General features: G+C 49.8%; 1 protein-coding gene across 4 annotated transcripts in view; it reads left to right on the forward strand.

The window, feature by feature from the left end:
- The window catches only part of IWS1 (interacts with SUPT6H, CTD assembly factor 1), a 304,114-nt gene that overhangs the window by 151,040 nt on the left and 128,634 nt on the right, over positions 1-24,440 (forward strand). For all 4 annotated transcript variants that reach the window (XM_085634665.1, XM_085634666.1, XM_085634667.1 and 1 more), the window contains exons 5-8: positions 10,793-10,850; positions 16,270-16,376; positions 21,181-21,331; positions 21,759-21,841. In XM_085634665.1, the coding sequence (XP_085490791.1) occupies positions 10,793-10,850; positions 16,270-16,376; positions 21,181-21,331; positions 21,759-21,841 (399 nt within the window). The remainder of the gene's footprint in view (positions 1-10,792; positions 10,851-16,269; positions 16,377-21,180; positions 21,332-21,758; positions 21,842-24,440) is intronic.

Here is a 24,440-nt window from a genome sequence, read left to right on the forward strand (position 1 = left end):
CCATGGAGTACAAAGAAATTAGCCCTATGCGACTTGACACTGCGCCACAATCCATGTCACCTGTTTCCACACACTCATGCGACCTTACTACAGGCAGCCCTGCACAGTACACTCTGGGCAATGACTTCCAGGGAATGCCCCCCATATTGTCCAGATCCATAGGATTCCTATGACGTCGTTCCACCAGACCCAGATATAGATGTATCGACACCAGCTAAGGCATCACCACCAGATGACAATACTTCCAGTCATAGTGTACGCCAGCATACAGTTGAGTATCACTAAGTTCTGATGTAACCACAGAGGAGGAAGGAGACTTTAATCTAAACACTACAAGAGTGAGTTCTCAGTGCAACGCCAAACAACTGAACCTCCCAATTGGCTCCTGAAGTCCTAGAGTTCAGATACTTGCACCTGCCTCCCGAGTGTATGGACATTCTTAGAGGCTCAAAGTCCAACTATAGCATGCTATGCTGATAAATAGAAAAGTTTTGTCCATTACTGTATGTTATCTGCTACACCTACAAAATTCAAGACTAGCATATACTTCCATGCAACTGCACCTTGATGTAATTGCAGCATAGCTGCTGAATCGTAAACACAAGTCTCTTTTACGTGTACAGGTCTTTAAAGCTTTTGTTGAAGGGCTTAAAAGAAAAATCCCTCTATGAGCACCCCCAGTTCAAGCATAGAATTTAAATGTGGTGCTTGCAAGACTTGTGTCCACACCTTTCGAACGTTTGCATTCCTGCCATCAAAGGTTACTTTCTTGGTAGCTTTCACATCCTTGAGAATGGTTAGCAAATGACATTGCCTCACAATAGAAAAACCATACTTTCAGGTTTTCAGCGAAACAGTGCGACAACAGATGAACCCAAAGTTTCTTCCTATAGTTATCTCCTTTTCACTTCAATCAGACACCAGATCTTCCCTTGCTCTTTCCTAACCTGGATACAGTTGCAGAAGGAGCACAGCACACGCTTGATGTTAAGAGCATGATCTGGTGACTCAGTGGACTAATGCATCCACTGTAGGGGCCTGTGTTTGACCTCATGGTCACAGGATCAAATTCCGGTGGGTCTTCTCAGCCTTTAATCCTTCTGAGGTCGATATAATGAGTACCATTGAGTTAGGTAACAATAAACATCTGTTATTCAGTGCCAATATGCCCTTCTGGATGAACGTGTGCATCTGAAAGAAACACGTTAGTTAGATTCCTTACCTTGGAATATCCCCAGGTGTCAGGCTGGATCCGGAAAGATTTTTCGTCAGCAGTACCCTTGTGCGTCGGTAGGCGTCGTCTGCGACTCCGCGTTCGGCGTCGTGATCGCCGGGATGACGTCGTTGGAGTACTTAGACGCCGCCCTCGCGCGCTGACGTCAGTTTTTCTTTTTTCGGCGCCAGTAAGCGCAGATCCGGGAAGAGCATGCCCTTAGTCACTTTTTGACTAACTTTTTGGACTTTTTTGGTCTATTCTTTCGAGTCGACCTTGACTCCTGGTGCCGGTAGGGATGCCCTGGGTTCAAGCAGTGTGACTCCTGTCACCGACTGATGTCAGTTACCGACCCCCACCGTCTTGGGGTCAACCATGATGACAAGTCGTGCCCCGACTGCCGGGCCTTGACCTCGAAGGCTAGGCGGGAGCGGTCTTGCAAGCTCCTCGAGATCCGGCAGTCTGCTCTGCGCTGCTCGAGGTCCCGGTTGAGGAGGAGGTCGAGAGACCGGCTGCGCTGCTAGAGGGGAGGAGGTCGAGAGACCGGCCGCGCTGCTAGAGGTCCCGGTCGAGGAGGAGGTCGAGGGACCGGTCGCGGAGCTGAAGTCATCACCGCTCGTCGGGTTTGAAGTCCTCGCATTCAGGTAATTCGAGGCACAGTAAGAAGAAGTTGAAGAAGCGACACCGCTCTTCTGACTCCCCTCGCCGGTCGCGCGACTAGGCCGAGGGTTCAGGTGGCACCACCCACGCGGCTTCGCTGGAGCCGCGTCCGGCCCCATAACCTCTGGGCCCAACGCGACTCCGGGCGAAATTCGGGACTTTCTCGTGGCCATGAGGAGTCTCGCTACGCCATCGAGGCCTGCCGGCACGCCTTCTGGGCCCTGCAGGTCTGACGGGGGGGGCCTAGCGAGCCGGTGGCTTCGGCGCCGTCGTTGACTTCGGTCCCGACGCCGCAGGTCCCCGTGGGATCCAGGCCTGGATCCCGGTCGACGTCGGTTGACCTTATGACTCCTCCGCAGGCGCCGACCCCTATGGTGCTGCCCCCGGCGCCGTCTTCGGACGACGCCGTCCCTAGTTTCAGCCCTGGTCCGGCGTCTGAACGGCGCCAATGGATGAGCATTTCATCTATAACCCGGCTCCGTCCTTTCTACCTGTATACCAGGAGACGGATGAAGGGGAGGACTAGGAGTGGTCTGAGGACCCTCTGGCACAGCAGTGCCAGTTAAGTCAGGACTGGGCAGACGAGCTGGGGGATGCCAGTGGTCTCGATACTTCGCCTGACACTGGCTTCATCTCTCCTCCTTCCGTGGCTACGGAGGAGGGTGCAACTTATTCTGTGGTGCTGCGCAGGGCTGCCGAGGCCCTTCACCTGGAGCTCCTTGCAGCGGCCGTGAGGACTAACCTGAAGTGCTTCAACCGCCAGTAAGCTCTTTGGAGCCTCTAGTGCAGTTCAATGAGGCCTTTACTGACGTTCTGATGGGCACTTGGTCCAAGCCCTCCATAGTCACTCCTGTGGATCGGAACGTGGCCCGGCGCCCCCGCCCTGCTCCGGGTGGCCCCAGCTTTCTGTCGGTACACCCCACCCCTGAGAGTCTGGTTATCCAGGCCTCTACGTCCCAGACCACCTTCCCGTCCGCTCCTCCGGATCGGGAATCCAAAGGTTGGAACAGTTTGGGAAGAAACTTTTTTCCTCCCTCAGTTTGGGGTTGCGGTCCATTAATACCGTGTGCCTTTTGGACCGTTATACCCACTCCTTGTGGGGTACGGTGGCAGACGTGCTGCCCCAGTGTCCGGAGGAGGCCAGGACACTGCTCGCCCAGGCTGTTGCTGAGGGGCGGGATGCAGCACGGTACTCCATTCAATGTGGACTTGACACCACGGACTCGCTGGGTAGAGCGATTGCGACAACTGTGGCGATTCGTCGTCACGCCTGGCTGAGGTTCACAAATTTTTCTGGGGATGTCCAGAGCACCCTCATGGACAAGACCTTCGATGGCCGTCGCCTTTTTGGCGACCAAGCGGATAGTGCGCTGGAGCGCTTTAAGGACTCCAGGGCTACGGCCCAGTCCTTGGGCCTCTCGGCCCGCGCCCGCAAACTTCCGCTTTTTGCCCCTTTCGTGGCCAAGGAAGGAGCGCCCCTGCACGTCCATCCAGCCACAGGCCGCAGAACCAGCCTCGTCGCGGACGTGGATTCCGCCGGGGACAGAGAGCCGGTCAGTCCACATCTGCTCCTGCAGCATCTGCCTCAAAGCCTTCCTAGTCCGAGCTTTCAGGCCCATTCCACGCCAGTGGGAAGCCGAGTTCGCCATCACCTGCTCCACTGGCGTACCATCACGTCGGATCGGTGGGTGCTGCAAATCGTCCGAAGGGGCTACTCCCTTCCCTTCGAGGCGACCCCTCCAGCCATGCCACTGCAGTACCATCGCATGTCGGATCACTTGCAACTTCTGCAGGAGGAAGTTACGGCCCTCTTGGCCAAGGGGGCCATCGAGCGCGTTCCTGGCCCAGAAGTAGGACGGGGTTACTCCCACTACTTTCTGGTTCCCAAGAAGGGCAAAGGGGGGCCTACGCCCTTTGTTGGACCTCAGGAGCGTCAACGCCTTCCTCCGGAAAGAGAAGTTCAAGATGCTCACTTTAGCTCAGGTTCTGGCTGCCCTAGACCCTGGAGACTGGATGGTAGCGTTGGACTTGCGGAACGCATATTTCCACATCCCCGTCCTGCTGGCCCACCGGCGTTACCTGCGGTTCACGGTAGGCCACGAGCACTTTCAGTTTACCATGCTCCCCTTCGGCCTCACCAGTGCCCCTCGGGGGTTCACGAAAGTGATGGCGGTGGTCGCAGCTCATCTGCGCAGATTATGGGTTCCAGTCTTCCCCTATCTCGACGACTGGTTGTTGAAGGCGGGCCCGCACCAGGCGGTCGTCTCCCACCTCCAGACTACGGCCGACCTCCTGCATTTGCTGGGGTTCTCCATCAACGTGCCGAAGTCACATCTGAGTCCCTCCCAGAAGCTCCTTTTCATCGGAGCGGTTCTGGACTCGCCGCATTCTCGGGTCTATCCTCCCAAACAGGCTCTGATTACGATCTTTCAGCCTTTATCCTGAGTTTCGGTCAGAATGGTCCTACGGATGCTGGGTCTGATGGCCTCCTGCCTCCTGCATCCTGCTGATACATCACGCCAGGTGGCGGATGCGGGCTCTGCAGTGGGACCTGAAGTTCCAGTGGGCTCAACATCGAGGCGACCTGTCCGACCAGGTCATGATCTCGGAGGGCACTGCGAGACAGTTGCAGTGGTGGCTCATGGTCTACGATTGGGTCTGCGGCAGCTCCCTCTCCCTACCCCAACCGGAGCACGTAGTGGTGACGGATGCGTCCCTCCTGGCATGGGGGGGCCACATGGGAGAGGCGGAGATCAGAGGCCTCTGGTCTTAGGTGGAGTCCCGGCTCCACATCAACCTCTTGGAGCTGCAGGCGATCCGGCTTGCACTGAAGGTATTCCTTCCCTCTGTCCGGGGAAGTGTAGTGCAGGTGTTCACGGATAACACCACCGCCATGTGGTATTGCAACATACTGGGCGGGGTTGGGTCGTGGACCCTTTGTCAGGAGGCTCAGCGCCTCTGGACATGGCTGGAACATCAGGGCATCACCCTGGTGGTTTAACACCTGGCGAGTTCTCTGAACGCCAAGGCAGACGAACTCAGCCGCCGGTACATGATGGATCACGAATGGCGTCAGAACTCTGACGTTGCGCAAGGCCTCTTTCGGCAATGGGAAGAGCCTTGGTTAGATCTATTCGCCACTGAAGAGAACGCGCAGTGTGCTCAGTTCTGCGTGTTGGAATTTCCAAGGCGGCACTTGCTCGGAGACGCTTTTCGTCGCGAGTGGAGTTGCGGTCTGTTATACGCCTTTCCGCCTATACCACTTCTGCCCAGAGTGCTGAAGAAGATCAGGCGCGACCGGGCCCAAGTCATCCTTGTGGCTCTGGATTGGGCACGAAGATACTGGTATCCCGAGTTACTCAGTCTGTCCATCGATCCCCCGATTCGATTACCTCTTCAGGAGGACCTTCTGTCGCAGCAACAGGGGACGGTCCTCCACCCGAACCTGTCCAGCCTCCACCTCCATGCGTGGAGATCGAGCGGCGGCAGTTGATGCCATTCGACTTGCCTCCTGAAGTCTGTGATGTCATTCTGGCAGCCAGGCGTCCCTCCACTAAATCGGTATACGCCTGCAGGTGGAACAAATTTGTGGCATGGTGCACAACAAAGGCTGTGGATCCCCTTTCCGTCCCTCTTTCTGAGGTTCTCCTCTTTCTTCTTTCCCTGGCCCAGCAGGGCTCTGCTCTGGGCACCATCAAGGGATATCGTTCAGCTGTCTCTGACTTCTTACGGCTTCCTGATCAGCCTTCTCTTTTCAAGTCCCCTGTTGTAATTAGATTCTTAAAAGGCATTACTCACATGTTTCCTCCTGTCCCCTTCGTAATGCCTCAGTGGGACTTGAATCTGGTGTTAACCTATCTGATGTGCGCTCCTTTTGAGCCAATTCATAACTGTCCTTTTCGTCTTCTGACTCTCAAGACTGCTTTCCTGGTTGCCATCGCCTCTGCCAGAAGAGTGAGCGAGCTCCAGGCTCTTTCTTCTAAACCTCCTTTCCTCTCTGTCCATCCGGACAAGGTTGTTCTGAGGACTCGCCCTACTTTTCTTCCTAAGGTGGTTACTGCTTTTCACATCGGGCAGTCTGTTACCTTGCCCACCTTCTTTCCGCATCCCTCGAAAGAGGAAGAGAGGCTCCACCGTCTGTACCCAAAACGTGCGTTCTCCCTCTATCTGGACCGCACCTAACAGTTCCGGGTGGACGACCAACTCTTCGTTGGCTACGTGGGCGCTAAGATGGGGTGGGCGGTGCACAAGCGGACCATCTCTGGGTGGGTCGTTTTGTGCATTAAGGCCTGTTATTCCTTGGCCTAGAAGGTTCCTCCTGTGGGGCTGAGGGCCCATTCCACTCGGGCCACAGCGGCTACTACTGCCTTGGGACGGAGAGTCCCTCTGCAGGACATTTTTCAGGCAGCAACGTGGGCCTCGCTGCACACGTTTGCTAAGCATTACTGCCTGGGCAGCCAAGTCCGGAGAGATGGCTTCTTTGGCCGTTCCGTTCTCCAGGACTTCCTGGTGTGATCTTGGTTCGCAGACCCACCACCGGGGTTGGTATTGCTGGGGTATCTATTCTAAGGTAAGGAATCTAACTAACGTGTTTCTTTCAGATGAACAAGTTACTTACCTTTCGGAAACGTTATATCTGTAAGAAACATTAGTTAGATTCCTTACTGCCCCACCCATCCTCCCCGTTCTGCGAACTGATATCTAGGGTTGAGGTCATCTCTTTCAGGGCCCTAGTTTCATGGCACCAGTGTCGGTTTCTTGCATGGCTCTGCGTTCCTGGCGCGGAAAGCTATGTACCGAACTGATGTCAGCGCGCGAGGGCGGCGTCTAAGTACGTTATCCCGGCGATCACGACGCCGACGATGGACGCGGAGTCGCAGACGAAGCCTACCGACGCGCAAGGGTACTGCTGACTAAAAATCTTTCCGGATCCAGCCTGACGATATTCTAAGGTAAGGAATCTAACTAACTAAGGTTTCTTACGGATATATCGTTACCGAAGGTAAGTAACTTGTTCTTTACAAATACACGTTATGTTGTGTTATGTTAAGAACATTGCTGTATTACATTGAAAGGACTAACAACCCTTTAGGAAAAGACAGCAGTTATTTGTTGTTTCTTCCAACCCTAGAAAATTAAACTCAATAACAAAAGCAGTAATTGCACGATGAATAGTAAAATGCATTACATTAAAGCCAAACGTACCTTACCATCAGATCCACAAGCACGTTTTACCATAAAGAAAGGTGCTTCTTTAGCGTTTCTAGGGAACATTCCTTTAGCTGACATTTGTAAGGCAGCTCTTGAACTAATCCACTTACATTGCCAAACACTACTGTAGGAAGCTGGCTCTTTATATAGTTTACCAAAAAGAAGTATACTGTACGAAGAGACCAGGCTTCCCTTATAATTGGACTGGGGCTGCTCTAGCAATCCCGAGTTGCTCTCTTTAGTGTAGTGTGGTAGAGCAGCATTAAGCTTATCAGAGGGGCGTGTTAGACATCTGAACTACACACACACAGTCAATAAATGGTACCCACAATTCAATAAAGAGATCCACACCAATTTATAAAAATAACACTTATTATATAATATTTGGCGTCAAGATCATCAAAATCGGGTAAGTACGTTTCGAGAGAGAAATGCTTTTCAGTTTTTCAAAAAGCGACAGGGCAGTTTCTGAAGTGGTAATGTTATTCTATTGAGGAAAGTCATATACTGCATACAGGCACTTCACAACGACTTACTGAAGCAAGCTGCAGGACTTAAGGTGAGTATGAGCCAGGGTCCAAGGCATCATATTGGGCAGCACTGTTGCGGGCGGGTGCAGAGGTGCTATACAGTGGCGGGTGCCCCGCTTAAGTCAATGGGGATTTGTCTGGTCACAAAGCAGCTCTGCCCCTCTACAAGAGTTCCTGGGTCTTTGGAGAAAGGCAGATGGTCCTCCCAGGCTTTTGGAGATAGAGCCGCTTCAGGACGAGTCAACTATGGCACAATGGTTGAGACAGAAGGCATGCCAGTAGGGTTGGCGCCAAGTCAGTAGTTGCTGCTCTGTTCTTGCTTTAGCGGCTCTTCAGGGTCCATCGTCGTCTTTCAGGTTGGAAGGATTTTATTTCTTGATGCCAGGGGTTCCCCTAAATACTAGATTGAGCGGCATTAGGGTAGTAGACAATGAGCTATTTACCCCTGGGGTCACTACACCATATGACCACTTTCTGTGGGTAGTGGGCATAACCCTGTCCCAGAGTTCCTAATTCTGCTATCACAAAGATACCAGACTCTGAAATTTCGTGTCCACATCACGTAGCCCACCTTAGGGGTGTAACTAGCCTGAAGGTGGACACGCCTCTCTGACTACTAAGTTTCCCGCCTGTCCAGGATGCCAAATTGGCCCTTGTCTGTGAGGTGACCTCTCTCTGAGGGAAGCCAGATTCGCATACCAAAGGCGGCGAGCTCTTTGAAGCTCCTGGCCTTGGAATACTAATTTTCAGGTCATTCTGCTGTAGGGGTTGTAAAACACCCTCTACCGAAGGAGGCTTTGTTTCTGACCTCCTGAGAGCATGGGCCCTCACCCTTGGGGGTCAGAAACTCATCTGTGGTGGTAGACTGGTCTGAACAAGTAGGTCAGCACACTAGTAGTCAGTAGGATTTCAGGGGGCACCTCTAAGGTGCTCTCTGGGCGCATGTATAATTAAATCTATCACTGGAATCAGTGTGGGCTAATTAATACAGGGTGTTTGATACAATGCAGTTGCAACAGGTTATGTGATGTTTTATGATTGCTAATTATGAAGACAAGGGTGGGAATAAGACTGCTTTTAAGGTTCCCCTATACTCTTCATGAATAGCATTCCTTTTGCTCTTTCATTCTAGAATCTTAATGAGCAAAAAATGTTCTGCAAGGATTTTAGTATACACCACCCAAGGAAGTTGGAAGTGATTGTGATCTTTGTAATGGCACCATTTTAGTGTGATGATGTAAAGCACTTCTGACACAAACAAAATAGCAGCAAAAATGATTGCAGGCACTTTAATTGGCAATTATAAAACAGTTGTTACATTATGCCCTCAGTTCAGAGTCTGTCTAAAGATGGCGATTTTGATTGTTTTGCACACTTCATGGTAGATGGGGTGCAGGGAGGAACTTATTGGGGGGGCATAAACTAGGCACAGGATGTTGCCAAAGGACCCACGTACACCTGGGCCCTTAAGGCACAGTCAAAGGGAATGCCCTGTGAACTCTGATGTAGAGGAGGACTGGAACGAAAAAGCAATAATTGACAGGACAGGGGACAGAGCCTTTGTCGGAAAGTGCCTCGTTTTGAGATGGTTACCCCCACTTTTTGCCTGGGATGTAAGGCAATTTTGACAGTAGTGCACTGGTTTTCTGCTATCCAGTTCCCAAATGGCAGATCTTTCCCTAAAACTGTATAATTGTTTCCCCAATTGGCAATACCTTTAGCACCCCCTGTAAGTCCCTAGTAAATGGTACCCCTGGTACCTAGTGCAGGGAGGCTAAAAGATGGTCCCTAAGGGCTGCAGAATGTATTGTCACCCTAAGGGACCCCTCAGCACACTCGTACAAACTGCCATTGCAGGCTGTGTGACATGGTGCAGAGCAGAGTGAAGACCTGCCATGGCACATCTTCTGTGTGCCATGCCAGCAGACACTGCATGTAATACAAGTCGCTCCTACAGCAGGCTTTACTGCCCTAAGGCAGGGTGCATTACATTACATGTGAGGACATATCTTCAGGAGCAGATATTCCCCTGTGATGTCCATATCGATTCAGGACATTTCCAGTAAACAGGAAAGACATCTTGAATATATGTACAGAGCACTGGTGAGTATGAGTTCCCCAGCTACATGATTGCTTTACTGAAACTAAAGATGTTTGTTATCAAACATCTCATATTAAAAAGTCCACACTGATTCCAATTATGAATTTATTAACACATGCACCCAGAGGACACCTTAAAGGTGCCCCCTGACAAGCTTCCTACTACTTGTGTACTGGTTACCTGGGGTAGACCAGCCTGCCACCACAGACAAGTTTCTGACCCCCCTAAAGGTGATAGCCACGCTCTCTGACGGCAGAAACAATGCCTGCTCTGGCTGGAGGTGTTTTCACCTCCTCCAAGCGTGATGGCTAAGTAATCAGCATATCCAGGCAGGAGTCTTCAAAGGCCTCTGCTGCCTTTGATATGTGACTTAGTCTTCAGCAGTCTCGAAAAATGCCACACCCTACCCCGGGACCATTTGGCACCAGGGCAGATGGAAAAGTTAGCTAGGCAGGAGTTGTGCTCCCCATCAGCCTAGTTCCACCCCTAAGGTACCCATGATGCAAGGAGCTTGGATTTGACGGATCCAGAAGAAGGTACCCCTGATTCCAGGAGCTTAGATTTGATTGATCCAGAAGAAGTGGAGAAGGAAGAGCAGTGAAACATCGAGAACTACAGACGGCTGTGGATTTTTGGGGCCAAACCCTGCACTAGTCTCGACAGTCGTGACCGAGTAGCTCGTCTTGCAGCTGAGCCACAGACCCACAGTAGACTGCCAGCCCTGCGCAAATTGCCAGCAATCTCCCTTGGAGTAGAGGAGCTACTCCCCTGTGGTCTGCAGGCACCGAAGAAGCCGGGTCTGGTTTACTGTGTTGCCCTTCCCTGGCAAGCCCATCGCAGCAACCCCCCAGGAAGATGTACCAGTGCGCCTAAATTGCCCTCATATTTATTCTTGCGTGTGTGTCCCATTTATTGCCTCTTAAGTACAGGAAATGCCTCACTACCCTCTTATTGGCCTAAACTGCTCGCCCATACTACTTGTCTTTCTCACACTTCTACTAACACATTGAGCTTCTTATTGTAGTATAATTCTCTTTAATAAAACATGGAATATATTAATTGTTTTGTTTCATTCAGGAATCTAATTGCAGATATTTTTGGAGAGTCTGGTGATGAAGAAGAGGAGGAATTTACGGTAAGAATAATCAGAATGTTCTTTTCTAAATATGCTGGTTGTACAAATTTATATCTGTTGTGTTGACAGACTGCTGAGGTTTGATGGTCTCTTTATTTTTTGAACATGGTAATTGCCTCCGTGTTTCTTCTCTACCCATCTGTCCAATTTAGCGACGGTCTTGTTCGTGTCTTAGTTAACTTTATTATATTTCTTTATGTTCCCTGTAAGTAGTGAATAAGAGTGTGCCATTAACGTAGTGGACAGCTGGTTCTACAAGCTATACAGTACATAGTACATGAGTGTATTCCGCTAAGGAACGCTAACATAAATGTGCCTGGTCTCTCTCCCAACGTTTCCTATATTTCAATAGACATTAACCCTCATTTTATCGTTATGCTAGCTTTTGGTCCCGTTTGTGATCTTCAAAGGCGCTATCTTATCTCTCAATAGTTTAATATCCATGACAGCTGACACCCCCCCCCCCCACCCCCCCACACCACCAAAGCACGTCAGCTGGCTGCTTAATTGCCATTTAATTTCTCCTGAAGCCGAACTTCATGTAAGGTAAAAGCAGCATCAATAATGAGAACATGGACTCACATTTCCTATTACTGTCCAACAATGGGGTAAAAAGTGAGAGATACTAGATAAAACATTGTTGTCAAGAACTCTGTCAATAAGAAGGTGGTATTTATTCTTCCCGGACTATTGCTTACAGTTTAGAGGGGACTCCTACGGGTCTTTTACATGTATTTTCTGACTAGCCACATCCATCTGAAAATGCTAGGTTACACATTTTCTCTCTGGTACTGGACAAATGGAGCTATAGAGCATATACTTCACTCATTGTGGGCGTTGTGAGAAGGGCAGTGCCCTTAAGTATTATTTGTTGCTTCTTTCATCCTGCTTGCTCATGAGGTTGAGTCCTAGAACACATCCTTTGGCAAGGCTTATGTTGTCCTAACCACACTATGACAAGTGAAATAGGACTCTTCTATGTTGCCTTTGTTACCAGCCGCTTCCAGTCTTAGACCCTTACACTAAGCAAAAAATATGCGGTGCAAAAAGGGAGCTATGACTAAGTGTTTAACACCTTCATGCGCCCCTCTTGGTGTGTATAATCAAGTGTCTTTCACAACTTTTGTGTTCTATGACAGTTAATATAAGATGAGGTCTCTATGTTTTTCATACTGTCTCTATACCTATTACTCATCAGGCTATTGTTTGATTGGTTATACATTTGATTGGTTAGGCACTTAGTCTAAACTCTTATAAAAGGGTTATCCTAGTACCCTGAGACTGTATTTCTCTTTCATTCAAGGTACTGGCCCGAAGAAATCTGATGCATATTCTAGAGCTCTTTAACCACTACACATTCTTCTAGTTGTTCTTTGATTGCCCCCCCCCCATTTATGCACCTGACCAGACCCATAAAAACCTAAATCTGCACTCATCTTAGCCTCTACCCAAAGAAGACTCTTTTCCTAGCAAGTTCCCAGCATGACATCCTTGCAGGTAGTGAGGTCCATGCGTTGAAAGATTCAATTCAGATTTGGAATAAAACACTGTTCAGAATAAGTCACTGCAGATATTTTGAACATTAAAGCTCAGTTACCAGATGGTAAGCCAGTCTTTATGGTAAGCAGTCTTTGACTATTTGTAAAGGAAATTACTTGCATTCTACTATACCTTAAACCTGTCCTTCACGACCTAGGAGACCAGGTTAGAAAGTTCTACTGACTGGATTTATAATTTGAATTATGGGTAAAAACGCAGCTGCAGAAAGTGTGTTTGACCCAACCTAGGTGTAAGTTATACGTGCATTGTACTGCCTACTCGCACATGGTTTATATATCAACTTTAACAATAGCCAGCCTCCTGTCTCGGAGGTAGACGTCCGTTTCTTTTGTAATAGAACTGCCCTTTAATATGGGATTACAGGAGTCCCCATAAAAAAATTTTGATTTGTTCTGGTGGATACTTTTAACTGCAGATTCCTTGCCTTTGGAATATCCCTTGGTGCCAGACTGGATCAGGAATGTATTTCAGCATAGCACTCGCACGCCATTAGATGACATTTTGCAGCTCACGTCAGCTGTACTCTGCCTTGGACATGATGGTGGAAGCTGCATATAAGCATCACCCAAGCCCAGTGACACCAGTTCCTTTGTTTCAGTGCCTTTGTAAGAGAATCTGGAGCTAGCGCCTAACTTTTTCTCATCAGTTGACGAGCTTTTTCTGACAATATCTGTCTCCAGTATGCAATGTAACATGTTCCTTTCCAAAACTACATGGTTTAAGCCTTGTAGGGACTGTCACAAGTAAATGCCTGTGATAGACCCCAACAAGGTATGTCTCTGATGTTTGAGTTCAGGTTGCAAGTCCAAGTTGTGCAAGGAGTGTGCTCTTTTGTACCTGAAGGCAATTGGGAATCGCAGAACCAAGCTGTATGTCACTGAACACCGTAGGAAGTCTCATAGCCCGGTTCCTGCTTGAAGTCAAGAGTATGGACTCATTCCTGCTTTCAGGCTCTCCGTCAAAGTTTTCGGGTAAGGCAAAGTCAAAAAAGAAAAGAAATGTAAGAAGGCCAAGTGGAACTCATCCCAGTCTAATCACTTTCCCCTCTCAGAAATCCTCTGGATTTCAAGGTGCCCTCCGATCTCACCTCCTGTCCCCCCGCTGAGGAGCTAATCCTGCAGCTGATCCCAAATCACCTTAAATTTCCGAGGCAGTCTGCAATCTCTCAATAGATAAATGTTTTCAAGGATGCCAGGTTGTTAATCTTTGGCACCCTGGCAACTCCCTCTGGCTCACCTTAGAGCCCCACGGATCTGAGGAGACCTCCAGTCTCAATACTGCTCGTGGATCTTTTCTTTGCGTCATGTGTGCCTCCTGAACCTGCTGCAGCTCAGAATCTGGAGCCTACCCCACATACGGCACCACAATCCACAACGGTTCCTGCCAAATTTGATACCAGCCTGACATAGCGGACGCCAGTCCTATAAACTTGTCCAACACCGAACTAAACCAGTCTCGACCTTAATAGAGGCTGCGTCCTGCATCAATCCAGACACGACTGGCCCCTGTTCATCCTGGCTCAGGCAAAACCGCTCCTTTGCCTAGGAGCTGCCCTTCTATCCCCCTATTGCCCATTGGTTCTGACCAAAGCTAACTAGCCTTTGGTGATTATGGGGATGAATTTCCATCACAACATGGACTGGATTCTTCCCCCGACACGTGGCTGTATGCTCCACCTGGTCCTTCAAAAGAAGAGACCGCCTTATTTGCTGTGCTCATCAGACAGACAGCTTAAGTCTTAGACTTACAGTTGCCATCTGTTGAGCTGAAAAGCAATGTCCTCACAGAAGTTTTGAAGCCTGGGCAGACCTCGTCTGACACATTGTTCTCCACCAAAGACCTGACTGACACTCTCATGGGCATTGTAGCTAAATCTTGTTGCAGCCGCCGGTAAATAGACAGGTGGCATGACTCCACAGACCTGCTCCAGACTGCCTGGTAGTTAAGGCTTCCGTTTGCGGGATCATTCCAGACTCATACGCTATGACCTCTAGATGGAAGAGCATTGAGGCATTCATCAAGCAAGTGTCTGCAGGACGCCAATTCCTATGTTCCCACACTACTTGAAGTTCAAGCTGGGTTATAAGTATTTTCAGTCTGCTCCTTTTCGGCCTCACCAGTGCCCCTTGGATGTTCACGAAAGTTATGACGGTCATTGCACTATAACTTCGAACTTTGGATATAACAGACTTTTCCTACCTGGACTACTGCCTGTTGAAGGTGGGCTATATTCTGTCGGAGACCACCTTCAGATGATGACGAACCTCCTGGCAGTGTTGAAGTTCACTATCAACATGACAAAATTGTCCCTGTTGATTCCTTTGGAGAGGCTTTGTTTGATCGGAGCCATCATGGATACAGTGCGTTGCCCAGCCTTCTCTCCAGATCAGAGTCCAGGATATTCAGGCTGTGATCCCGATATTTCAGCCTCTGTCTCAGTGATGGTTTGTCTGAACCTTCTTGGAATATTGTCCTCCTATTTGTCTGTCAAGCCAGGTGGAATATGCTGGCTTTGCAGTTGTATCTGTAGTCTCAGTAGGCCCTGCACCAAGGAAATCAATCAGATTCTATTCAATTTTCTGAAGAGTCTGGAAAAGATCTGCAGTGACGGCTGCTCGGCTGCAGTTGGACCAGCGGCAAACCCGTCTCTCTACCCCACCCAGAGCTGACCGTATTGACTGATGCCTCACTGCTGGTTGGGAAGCTCATCTCGGGGAGGTGGCGATCGGAGGATTCTGGTCTCCAGAGGAGGCCCGGCTCCATATCAACTCATGGGAGATGTGGGCCATTCACTTGGCATTGAAAGCAATCTTGTTGTCCATCAGGTTCTCATGAACTACACCACTACCATGTGCACTCAGTCCTGTTCTTAAGGCACTGGGTGAATCATCAGAATATTTTTCTGGTTGTGAACCACCTGCTGAGATCTTTGAATGCCTGGGTGGACAAACTCCGCTGTTAGTGCCCGTCGGATCACGAGTGGTGATACCAATCTGAGGTGGCACAGGGAATCTTCCAGAATCGATGAGAATTCTGGCTAGATCTTTTCACCACCACCAGGAACCTGCAATGTCAAACTTTTGCATGCTGAAGTTTCAAAGAAGACTCTCTCCCGGGTACACTTTCTGAATAGGTGGATAGTCCTCTGCATTAATACCTGCAACTCATTTGCCAAGAAGCAGCCTCCAGACGTATTGCAGGCCTATTCCATCTTGGCTAAGGCTGCTACCACTGCACTGGTACAGAGTGCCTGTCCTGGATATCTGTCAGGCCACAAAGTGGGCATCAATGCACACTTTCATGAAGCATTATTGCCTTGACAGCCAGGTCTGACAGAAGGGCATTTTGGCCGTTCTGCCTTGTAAAACTCTTCGGTCTTGAGTCATTTCACAGACTCACCACTGAAAGACCCACTGCTTTGGTATGTTTTCTAAAGGTGAGGAATCTGCAGTTAGAAGGGTCCATCAGAAGAACAAGTTACTTACCTTTAACGTTTTTTTCTTGTGGATTCTCTGTTTAAGCGCAGATTCCTCACAGCCCTCTTAGCTCCCCTTCTGTCGAATGGATTTTTTCCATCTCAAAGCGTCTCAAATTTAGAGATCTCTACCCTGGCACAACTAGTTGGTTTTTAATATGTGCATCTGAGGGCACGGACAAGTGTCAATAACGAGACTGAGGTAAGTGCTTGGGTTGTTCTTATATGTGGCTCCATTACTTCTGGGAGTGGAGCCTGGATCCACATCAAGGATCCCGTCTGGTGCCTGGGGATATTCTACAGGTGAGGAATTTGCAGTAATCTGTATCCACCAGAAAGCGTGTTATGGAATGCAGGTAACTTATTATTTACTGCTGCTTACAGGGTTTTAACATGGAGGATCTGGAAGGAGAGAAGACTGCTGCAGAGAATCAGCAACCAGCTGAAGATTCGGATTCTGATGAAGGCGTCGCAAAAACAGGAGGGAAAAAGTACGTTTTATAGAATATACTTGACCCTCTCAATTGCCTGTTCTCATGATGTTCAGATGAGTGCAGAAAAAATTACTCTAAAAGCATTTACTCTACTATTGACATTTCCCTGTCTTCTTCCAGCACTGTTCATCTCCAGGTCCTATTGAGTGACTTGAACTGGTGTGTAGGTGAAGGGTACATATCACGTTTTTATTCCTGGACACAGCTCCGCGATTCTGCAATCGGTGCACTCTTTATTAAATAGGAGGTTTATCTGTTTAGGTGCTAAAATATAATTACATTTACACATAGAAACTCTTAGTATTGGATGCCATAAAAGTAGAATGGAATCCAAGAACTGTTTGTTTCAGAATGAGGTGTCAGTAGCCTTAAACAATTTGGTGGAAATGGTTGGCTGAAGAAGGGTGATTGTGCAGACATAATGACTGGCATAAGCAGACCTCATCTGTGACACAAACCATTTTTGTTCAGAATCTCCAAGCTGCACCTAAAATATTAATCTACAGTATTAAAATAGTTTCATATGTACTGCTTTCCTATCTTTGAACCAAACTCCTCTTCACAGTTCTTCACACTGCAGAGTCTGAAATAAAATGTGTGTGTTGGAATTGGTAATAGATTAATTTGTTGTGTATACTGTGCAAGGTAGAATCCTAATTCTTTCAAGGATAGTTCAAATTTAAATGCATGAGCAGTGCAACCCAGGTCTGTATAGCCAGCTGAGCTAAGACATTTGATTCAGACAGTCTTCCTAAAGAGTCCTTATGTTGAAAGGACTCTCATTCCAAAGCTATAGGACATAAATGGTAAAATAGCATTTGTTATGTTAAAGGGAATTTTGTTAAGCGCACTTTCACCAACGGTTTCTTGGCGCTAGGAGAGACATGAGGCAGCACAAGAGAAGAAGGCTAGTTGTCGTAGGCCTGGGAGAACAGCCAAGTCTTCAGCTGTTTTCTGAATGAAGCATAGGAGGTGATCGTCCTTAACTTAAGCGGGAGCGAGTTCCAGAACTGCGGGGCCAGTACTCCAAAGCGAGCACCACCCAGTTTTTTGTGTTTAAATGTTGGGGTGACTAGCAAATTCAGGTGAGTGGATCGAAGGTTGCGATTGGGAACGTAACGTATAATTTTAGATGAAATGAAGGCTGGGCTGTTCCCATAAAGGGATTTGAAGATAGTACATCCCAATTTGAAGAGACCACGCATGGCCACAGGCAGCCAGTGGAGGCCTTTCATCAGAGGCTGAATACGGTGCAATCTAGGCTGATGGAAAATCAATCTGGCAGCCTGGTTCTGGACAATTTGGAGGCGTCTAAGCTGGTACGCCGGGATGCCTACGTAGAGGCAGTTGGAGTAATCAAGTCGGGAGATGACCAGAGCTAGAATTACTCAAGTCCAGGCTTTCTGAGACAGGAATCTGCTAATTTTCTTGATCCTGCGTAGTTGAAAGAAGCCGGCAAGAGACCATCAAGCTGATCTGGGCTTTCATTGATAGGTCGTTGCTGACCACTATTCCAAGGCTCTTGGTAGAGCTGGCCGGGGGTGAGGGATTGCCTAAGGAGGATGGCCAGAAGTTGGAGTTCCATGGGTTAGCAGGACCGCCCGTGACGATCAGTTCCGTTTTATCAGGGTTGAGTTTCAATTGGTTTCCATTCATCCATTCGCTAATGAAGATCATAGTGTCTTGGAAATGGGTTAGCGAGGAAGGGTGGAGGTTGATATTAAAAACCAGCTGGAGGTCATCCGCACAATTGTATGTTACGACTTTCCTGTCCCGGAGAGATGAGATCAATGGAAGTAGATAGAGATTGAAAAGAAGCGGGGAGAGGGAAGAGCACTGAGGAACTCCGCAGGAGAGTTCCATCTTCTTTGAAGAGAGGTTGGCGAGGCAAACCGATTGAGATCGGTTGCTGAGAAAAGAGGAGAGCCATTTTAGAGCCAGGCCCTGGATCCCGGCATTGTTGACACGGTCCAGAAGGATGTTATGGTCGACCGTGTCAAAAGCTGCCGACAGATCCAGGAGAACCAGGGCCTGGGTAAGCCCTCTGTCAGCGCCCCCTCTAAGCTCGTCCATGACTGTCAGGATGACAGATTCTGTGGAGTGAGAGGGTCGAAAGCCGCCCTGGTGGGGGTCCAGGATGTGATGCAGTTCGACAAAGTAACATAGTTGAGTTGAGACATAGGCCTCTAAGACCTTTGCAAGGTACGGTAGTAATGAGATAGGGCGGTAGTTACCAGGGGTAGAGGGGTCAGCACCTGGTTTCTTCAAGATGGGGATAATTTCTGCAGTTTTAAAGAGGTCGGGAACTATGCCCTCTTTCAATGATTGGTTTAGGAGAGAGAGCGGGTGATCAGGGCACCTGGAGAAGGTCTCCTGGAGGACATAAGGGGGGCAGCAATCTGTTGGGGACCCCGAGCCAACTCTTTTTAGTAGACCCAGAAAGGTTTCCAGGGAGATTTGGGGAAATGGGGTCATCAGGGGTGAAATATCCCCAGTATTAGAAAAGTTGACTGGAGTGATAGAGGACGGAATGCTAGCTTTGATGGCAGTAATCTTATTCATAAAGTATGAGTTGAGTGAGTCGCAGAGGGGTTGAGAAGGGATTAGGTTGGGTACTATTCTATCAGGTTTGGATAGCTCGCGGACTATAGAGAAGATATCTTTGGCTTTGCTAGCTGAGTCCACGACTTGCGAAATAGTCAGTTTTGGTTTGAAGAATGGAGTTTTTATATTCTTTCAGTAGGTTAGTGTAGATTTTTTTGTCAGCTGAGTAATAGTGAAGTCTCCATCTACGCTCCGCTTGTCTCAGTGCTAGCCTCTTAGTTTTAAGGTCCGCGGAGAACCATCGCTGAGCGTCATGCGGTCTGATAGTTTTAGTGTACTTAAGGGGAGCGACGCACTCGCATGCTGATTCAAGCCATAACTTAAGATTTGTGGCCTGAACGTGGATTGACTCTGTGGCAAGAGGGGCCGTGGAAGTGAGACGAGAGCAGAATGATCAATATTGGCGTTTTCCAGTTTCTTGACTTGTGATTTTTAGTCGGTTTCGGTTCGTTGGGCTGAACATCAGGGAGAATGAAGGACACAAAGTGATGATCCGACCAGGTGCATGGAGAGATTAAGAGGGTCGAGTGTGTCATGTTGGCTGTCCAGACTTGATCTAGAATGTGTCCCTTGGTATGGGTGGGTGCCTGCACATGCTGGGAGCAGTTCATGCCAGACAGAAGATCCGTCAGTTCGATAGAGCTGACACTCTCCATAACATCTAAAGGCCAGTAATTGAAGTCACCTATGATAAGGAGTCTAGCATGAACGATAGCCAGGTGGGAGATCATTTCTCCCAAGGCCTGGGGAAAAGTAGGCATGCAGCAGGGGGGTCTATAAAAGAGGGCGCAAGTGAAGGATGACTGGGGGGATTCCAGTTTAAAAACTAGGCTGTCAACCGAGGGCACACCCTTAATCTCCAGTGACTTAAACTGGTGGTCTTTAAGGATGATGGCTACTACTCCACCGCCTGCTTTCCCTGGGGTGGGCGGTTTGTTTGCAGGATATAGTAGTTATCTGGTAGGGCTGCCAGAATGTCAGGCGTAGATTCTTCAGTGAGCCACGTTTCTGTAAGGAGAAGTAAATCAGGCCTTTCCAACTGTAAAAGTTGGAAGATCTCGAGTTGGTATTTTACCATAGACCGTGTGTTTAGGTATATAACAGAGAGTCCCCTTTGTCCATGACTACTGGGGGTGTTGGGGGGGGAAATACTGTAGTGGAGGTGTCGAGGTTGTGGCTAGGAAGAACTTCAGGGAAGGTGGTTCTATGTTTGAAAATACCTGATTCAGCTGAGCTAAGGCGGTTATGGGCGCAATCTCATAGTTCCCATGTAACTCTCTTAGCTCCGTAGTGGAGTATTTTAGAGAAAGGGCAGAGTTTCTGGACCCGTACGGCCGCAGACGGGCTTGCCTTTGGCGCGCCTTCGGCGTGTCTGCTGCGCGTGTCCGCTGTGCGCTTCCGCTCTGCGGCCGTGTCCCCATCTAGCTATATGCGCATCAGGGCAGGCGGCAGGAAGTGAGGGAGGATGAAGGGGGAGAAGTCACGTCCCATCCGTTCAATCGGCACAACAAGCCGTGACGGACCGGGGGACAATGAACTCCCTGGGATGCCCCGTGAGTGATTGGCGGCAATGCGAGGGTGAGTGAGCACAATTAATACAGATTCAGATTCTTGATTTCAGTTCAAAAGTAAGGATTTAAAAGGGAACAGCGATTTGACAGGTTTAAAAACACACTATGTAACACAATTCGTAATTCAATTGGTTATCACGCAGTTATAAGATTAAAAATGTTAAAAAGGTTGTAGTAAGCTTCACCTCGCGGCGCTCACTGCTCTCTGCTCTTGGGCATTTGCCCATGAAAATGTAGTTGGGTTCTGCCCCAAAGACTAGGTTGAGCTTGCAAAATGTATGTAGATGTGAAATTGAGCATATTTTGTGCTGAAGTTCGGTTTTCAGGAAATGGAAGGTTTAAGGTTGGGGGGAGGGGTCTTAAATTGGCAAACATTTTAGGTGGGCACCAGATTTAGAATATATTTTCTGGTTCGTGTGTGATTGGCAATACTCATTTTAGGAAGGTTGAGGGTATAATTTATATTATGAGTGCTCTTGTGAACATTTTTACATGCCACAGCAGTATCTTGGAATTCAAATGAAAGCATTCTCTCTTGGTGTAAAACTGTAAAATTATTTAGGTGGTTGTTTTCTTTCAGATCTTTCTTCTGACTCTGATTTATAGCCCATGTTTTTCTGTTTCAGTCTGGATTTCATGTCTGACTTTGACTTAATGATGCATCGAAAGAAAAGCTTGGGTGGCAAAAAGCGACGAAACCGCGACGGGGGCACGTTTATTAGTGATGCAGATGATGTTGTCAGTGCCATGATAGCAAAAATGACCGAAGCGGCAGAGGTGAGAAAATTGTTGTGTCTACAGATAAGTGAACAGACCTGAGTGGCACTGGCTCCCTTAAGAGGTTGACAACTGAAGTTGGAGAAAGGGATTTATGACTGTCTCAATTGTTTAGCAATAATTTGGTTAGGGATGATCTCCACTCCACCACCGAGGTGGAGATTAGTGAGCATGAGGCAAAAACGTTGTCCCTCATTTGTAGTGAAAAGAGAGCTTTCTACAAGTTCCCTAAATGTTCAGGTTTGGAGTAAATAATGTATTTGTATCCCTTGCTTATAATCCTGAGTATATAAATATTTTTTGGACACCAGTGTGTTTTTAACCTTAAAATTTCCTAAATTGTTACGTATAATCTTGTTTTCTGTGCCACAATTTGATTAATGTGGAATGCTTTGGGGCTAACGTCTTATTCCTCCCATAAATCTAGGAGGACAGGACGCTGAACACTCAAAGAAAACCAGCGCTAAAGAAGTTATCACTATTGCCAACAGTGGTCATGCATCTGAAAAAGTAAGATCTAAAATTTACAGGCAAAAAAATACTTGTATATAGAAATGCAGTCGCTGCATTTTTTTTTTCCAACCTAGGTATATCCCATACATTTTTCTCCATCTCGTATCTTGTTCACTCTCCATGTCCCCACTCCCTGACCTTGCTCTCCCCACCTCACCCACCTTTCTCTAAATTTCACTTCTCCCCTCTCCACCCTGTCTCCTCTTTCCCTACCTCATCTTCACTCTCTCCCTTCACTTTACCTTTCCCCTCTCTGTACCTCCCCTCACTCTTACTCCACCCTGCTTTTCACTCCATCTTATTTCACTCCCCCCCCCCCCCCCCTCCCCCTCCACGGTGCCTCTCACCAACTCCACGGTGCCTCCCCCCCCCCTCTCCACGGTGCGTCTCTCCCCCCCCCTCCACGGTGCCTCCCCCCCCCCTCCACGGTGCCTTCTCCCCCCCCTCCACGGTGCCTCTCTCCCCCCCCTCCACGGTGCCTCTCTCCCCCCCCCCCCCTTCACGGTGCCTCTCCCCCCCCCCTTCACGGTGCCTCTCCCCCCCCCTTCACGGTGCCTCTCCCCCCCCTTCACGGTGCCTCTCCCCCCCCTTCACGGTGCCTCTCTCCCCCCCCTCCTCTCTCCCCCTCCACGGTGCCTCTCTGCCCCTCCACGGTGCCTCTCTCCCCCTCCACGGTGCCTCTCTCCCCCTCCACGGTGCCTCTCTCCCCCTCCACGGTGCCTCTCTCCCCCTCCACGGTGCCTCTCTCCCCCTCCACGGTGCCTCTCTCCCCCTCCACGGTGCCTCTCTCCCCCTCCACGGTGCCTCTCTCCCCCTCCACGGTGCCTCTCTCCCCCTCCACGGTGCCTCTCTCCCCCTCCACGGTGCCTCTCTCCCCCTCCACGGTGCCTCTCTCCCCCTCCACGGTGCCTCTCTCCCCTGCTCACTCTCCCCCTCCACGGTGCCTCACTCTTCCCCCTCCACGGTGCCTCACTCTTCCCCCTCCACGGTGCCTCACTCTTCCCCCTCCACGGTGCCTCACTCTTCCCCCTCCACGGTGCCTCACTCTTCCCCCTCCACGGTGCCTCACTCTTCCCCCTCCACGGTGCCTCACTCTTCCCCCTCCACGGTGCCTCACTCTTCCCCCTCCACGGTGCCTCACTCTTCCCCCTCCACGGTGCCTCACTCTTCCCCCTCCACGGTGCCTCACTCTCCCCCCTCCACGGTGCCTCACTCTTCCCCCTCCACGGTGCCTCACTCTTCCCCCTCCACGGTGCCTCACTCTTCCCCCTCCACGGTGCCTCACTCTTCCCCCTCCACGGTGCCTCACTCTTCCCCCTCCACGGTGCCTCACTCTTCCCCCTCCACGGTGCCTCTCTCTCCCCCTCCACGGTGCCTCTCTCTCCCCCTCCACGGTGCCTCTCTCTCCTCCTCCACGGTGCCTCTCTCTCCTCCTCCACGGTGCCTCTCTCTCCTCCTCCACGGTGCCACACTCTCCTCCTCTACCGTGCCACACTCTCCTCTCTCTCTCCACCTTGCCCCTCTCTCTCTCCACCTTGCCCCTCTCTCTCTCCACCTTGCCCCTCTCTCTCTCCACCTTGCCCCTCTCTCTCTCCACCTTGCCCCTCTCTCTCTCCACCTTGCCCCTCTCTCTCTCCACCTTGCCCCTCTCTCTCTCTCTCTCTCTACCTTGCCCCCCTCTCTCTCTCTCTCTCTCTCTACCTTGCTCCTCTCTCTCTCTCTCTCTCTCTACCTTGCCCCTCTCTCTCTCTCTCTCTCTACCTTGCCCCTCTCTCTCTCTCTCTCTCTCTCTACCTTGCCCCTCTCTCTCTCTCTCTCTCTACCTTGCCCCTCTCTCTCTCTCTCTCTCTCTACCTTGCCCCTCTCTCTCTCTCTCTCTCTCTACCTTGCCCCTCTCTCTCTCTCTCTCTCTCTACCTTGCCCCCCTCTCTCTCTCTCTCTCTCTACCTTGCCCCTCTCTCTCTCCACTTTGCCCCTCTCTCTCTACCTTGCCCGCCTCTCTCTCTACCTTGCCCCTCTCTCTCTACCTTGCCCCCCTCTCTCTCTCTCTCTCTCTCTCTCTCTCTCTGCCTTGCCCCTCTCTCTCTCTCTCTCTCTACCTTGCCCCTCTCTCTCTCTCTCTACCTTGCCCCTCTCTCTCTCTCTCTCTACCTTGCCCCTCTCTCTCTCTCTCTCTACCTTGCCCCTCTCTCTCTCTCTCTCTCTACCTTGCCCCTCTCTCTCTCTCTCTCTCTACCTTGCCCCTCTCTCTCCACCTTGCCCGCCTCTCTCTCTACCTTGCCCCTCTCTCTCTCTACCTTGCCCCTCTCTCTCTCTACCTTGCCCCCCCCTCTCTCTCTCTCTCTCTCTCTGCCTTGCCCCTCTCTCTCTCTCTCTCTCTCTACCTTGCCTCTCTCTCTCTCTCTCTCTCTCTACCTTGCCCCTCTCTCTCTCTCTCTCTCTCTACCTTGCCCCTCTCTCTCTCTCTACCTTGCCCCTCTCTCTCTTTCTCTCTCTACCTTGCCCCTCTCTCTCTCTCTCTACCTTGCCCCTCTCTCTCTCTCTCTCTCTCTACCTTGCCTCTCTCTCTCTCTCTCTCTCTCTCTACCTTGCCCCT

Source organism: Triturus cristatus, chromosome 11 (genome assembly GCF_964204655.1).
Source record: "Triturus cristatus chromosome 11, aTriCri1.1, whole genome shotgun sequence".
In the NCBI taxonomy this organism is placed as follows: Eukaryota; Metazoa; Chordata; class Amphibia; order Caudata; family Salamandridae; genus Triturus; species Triturus cristatus.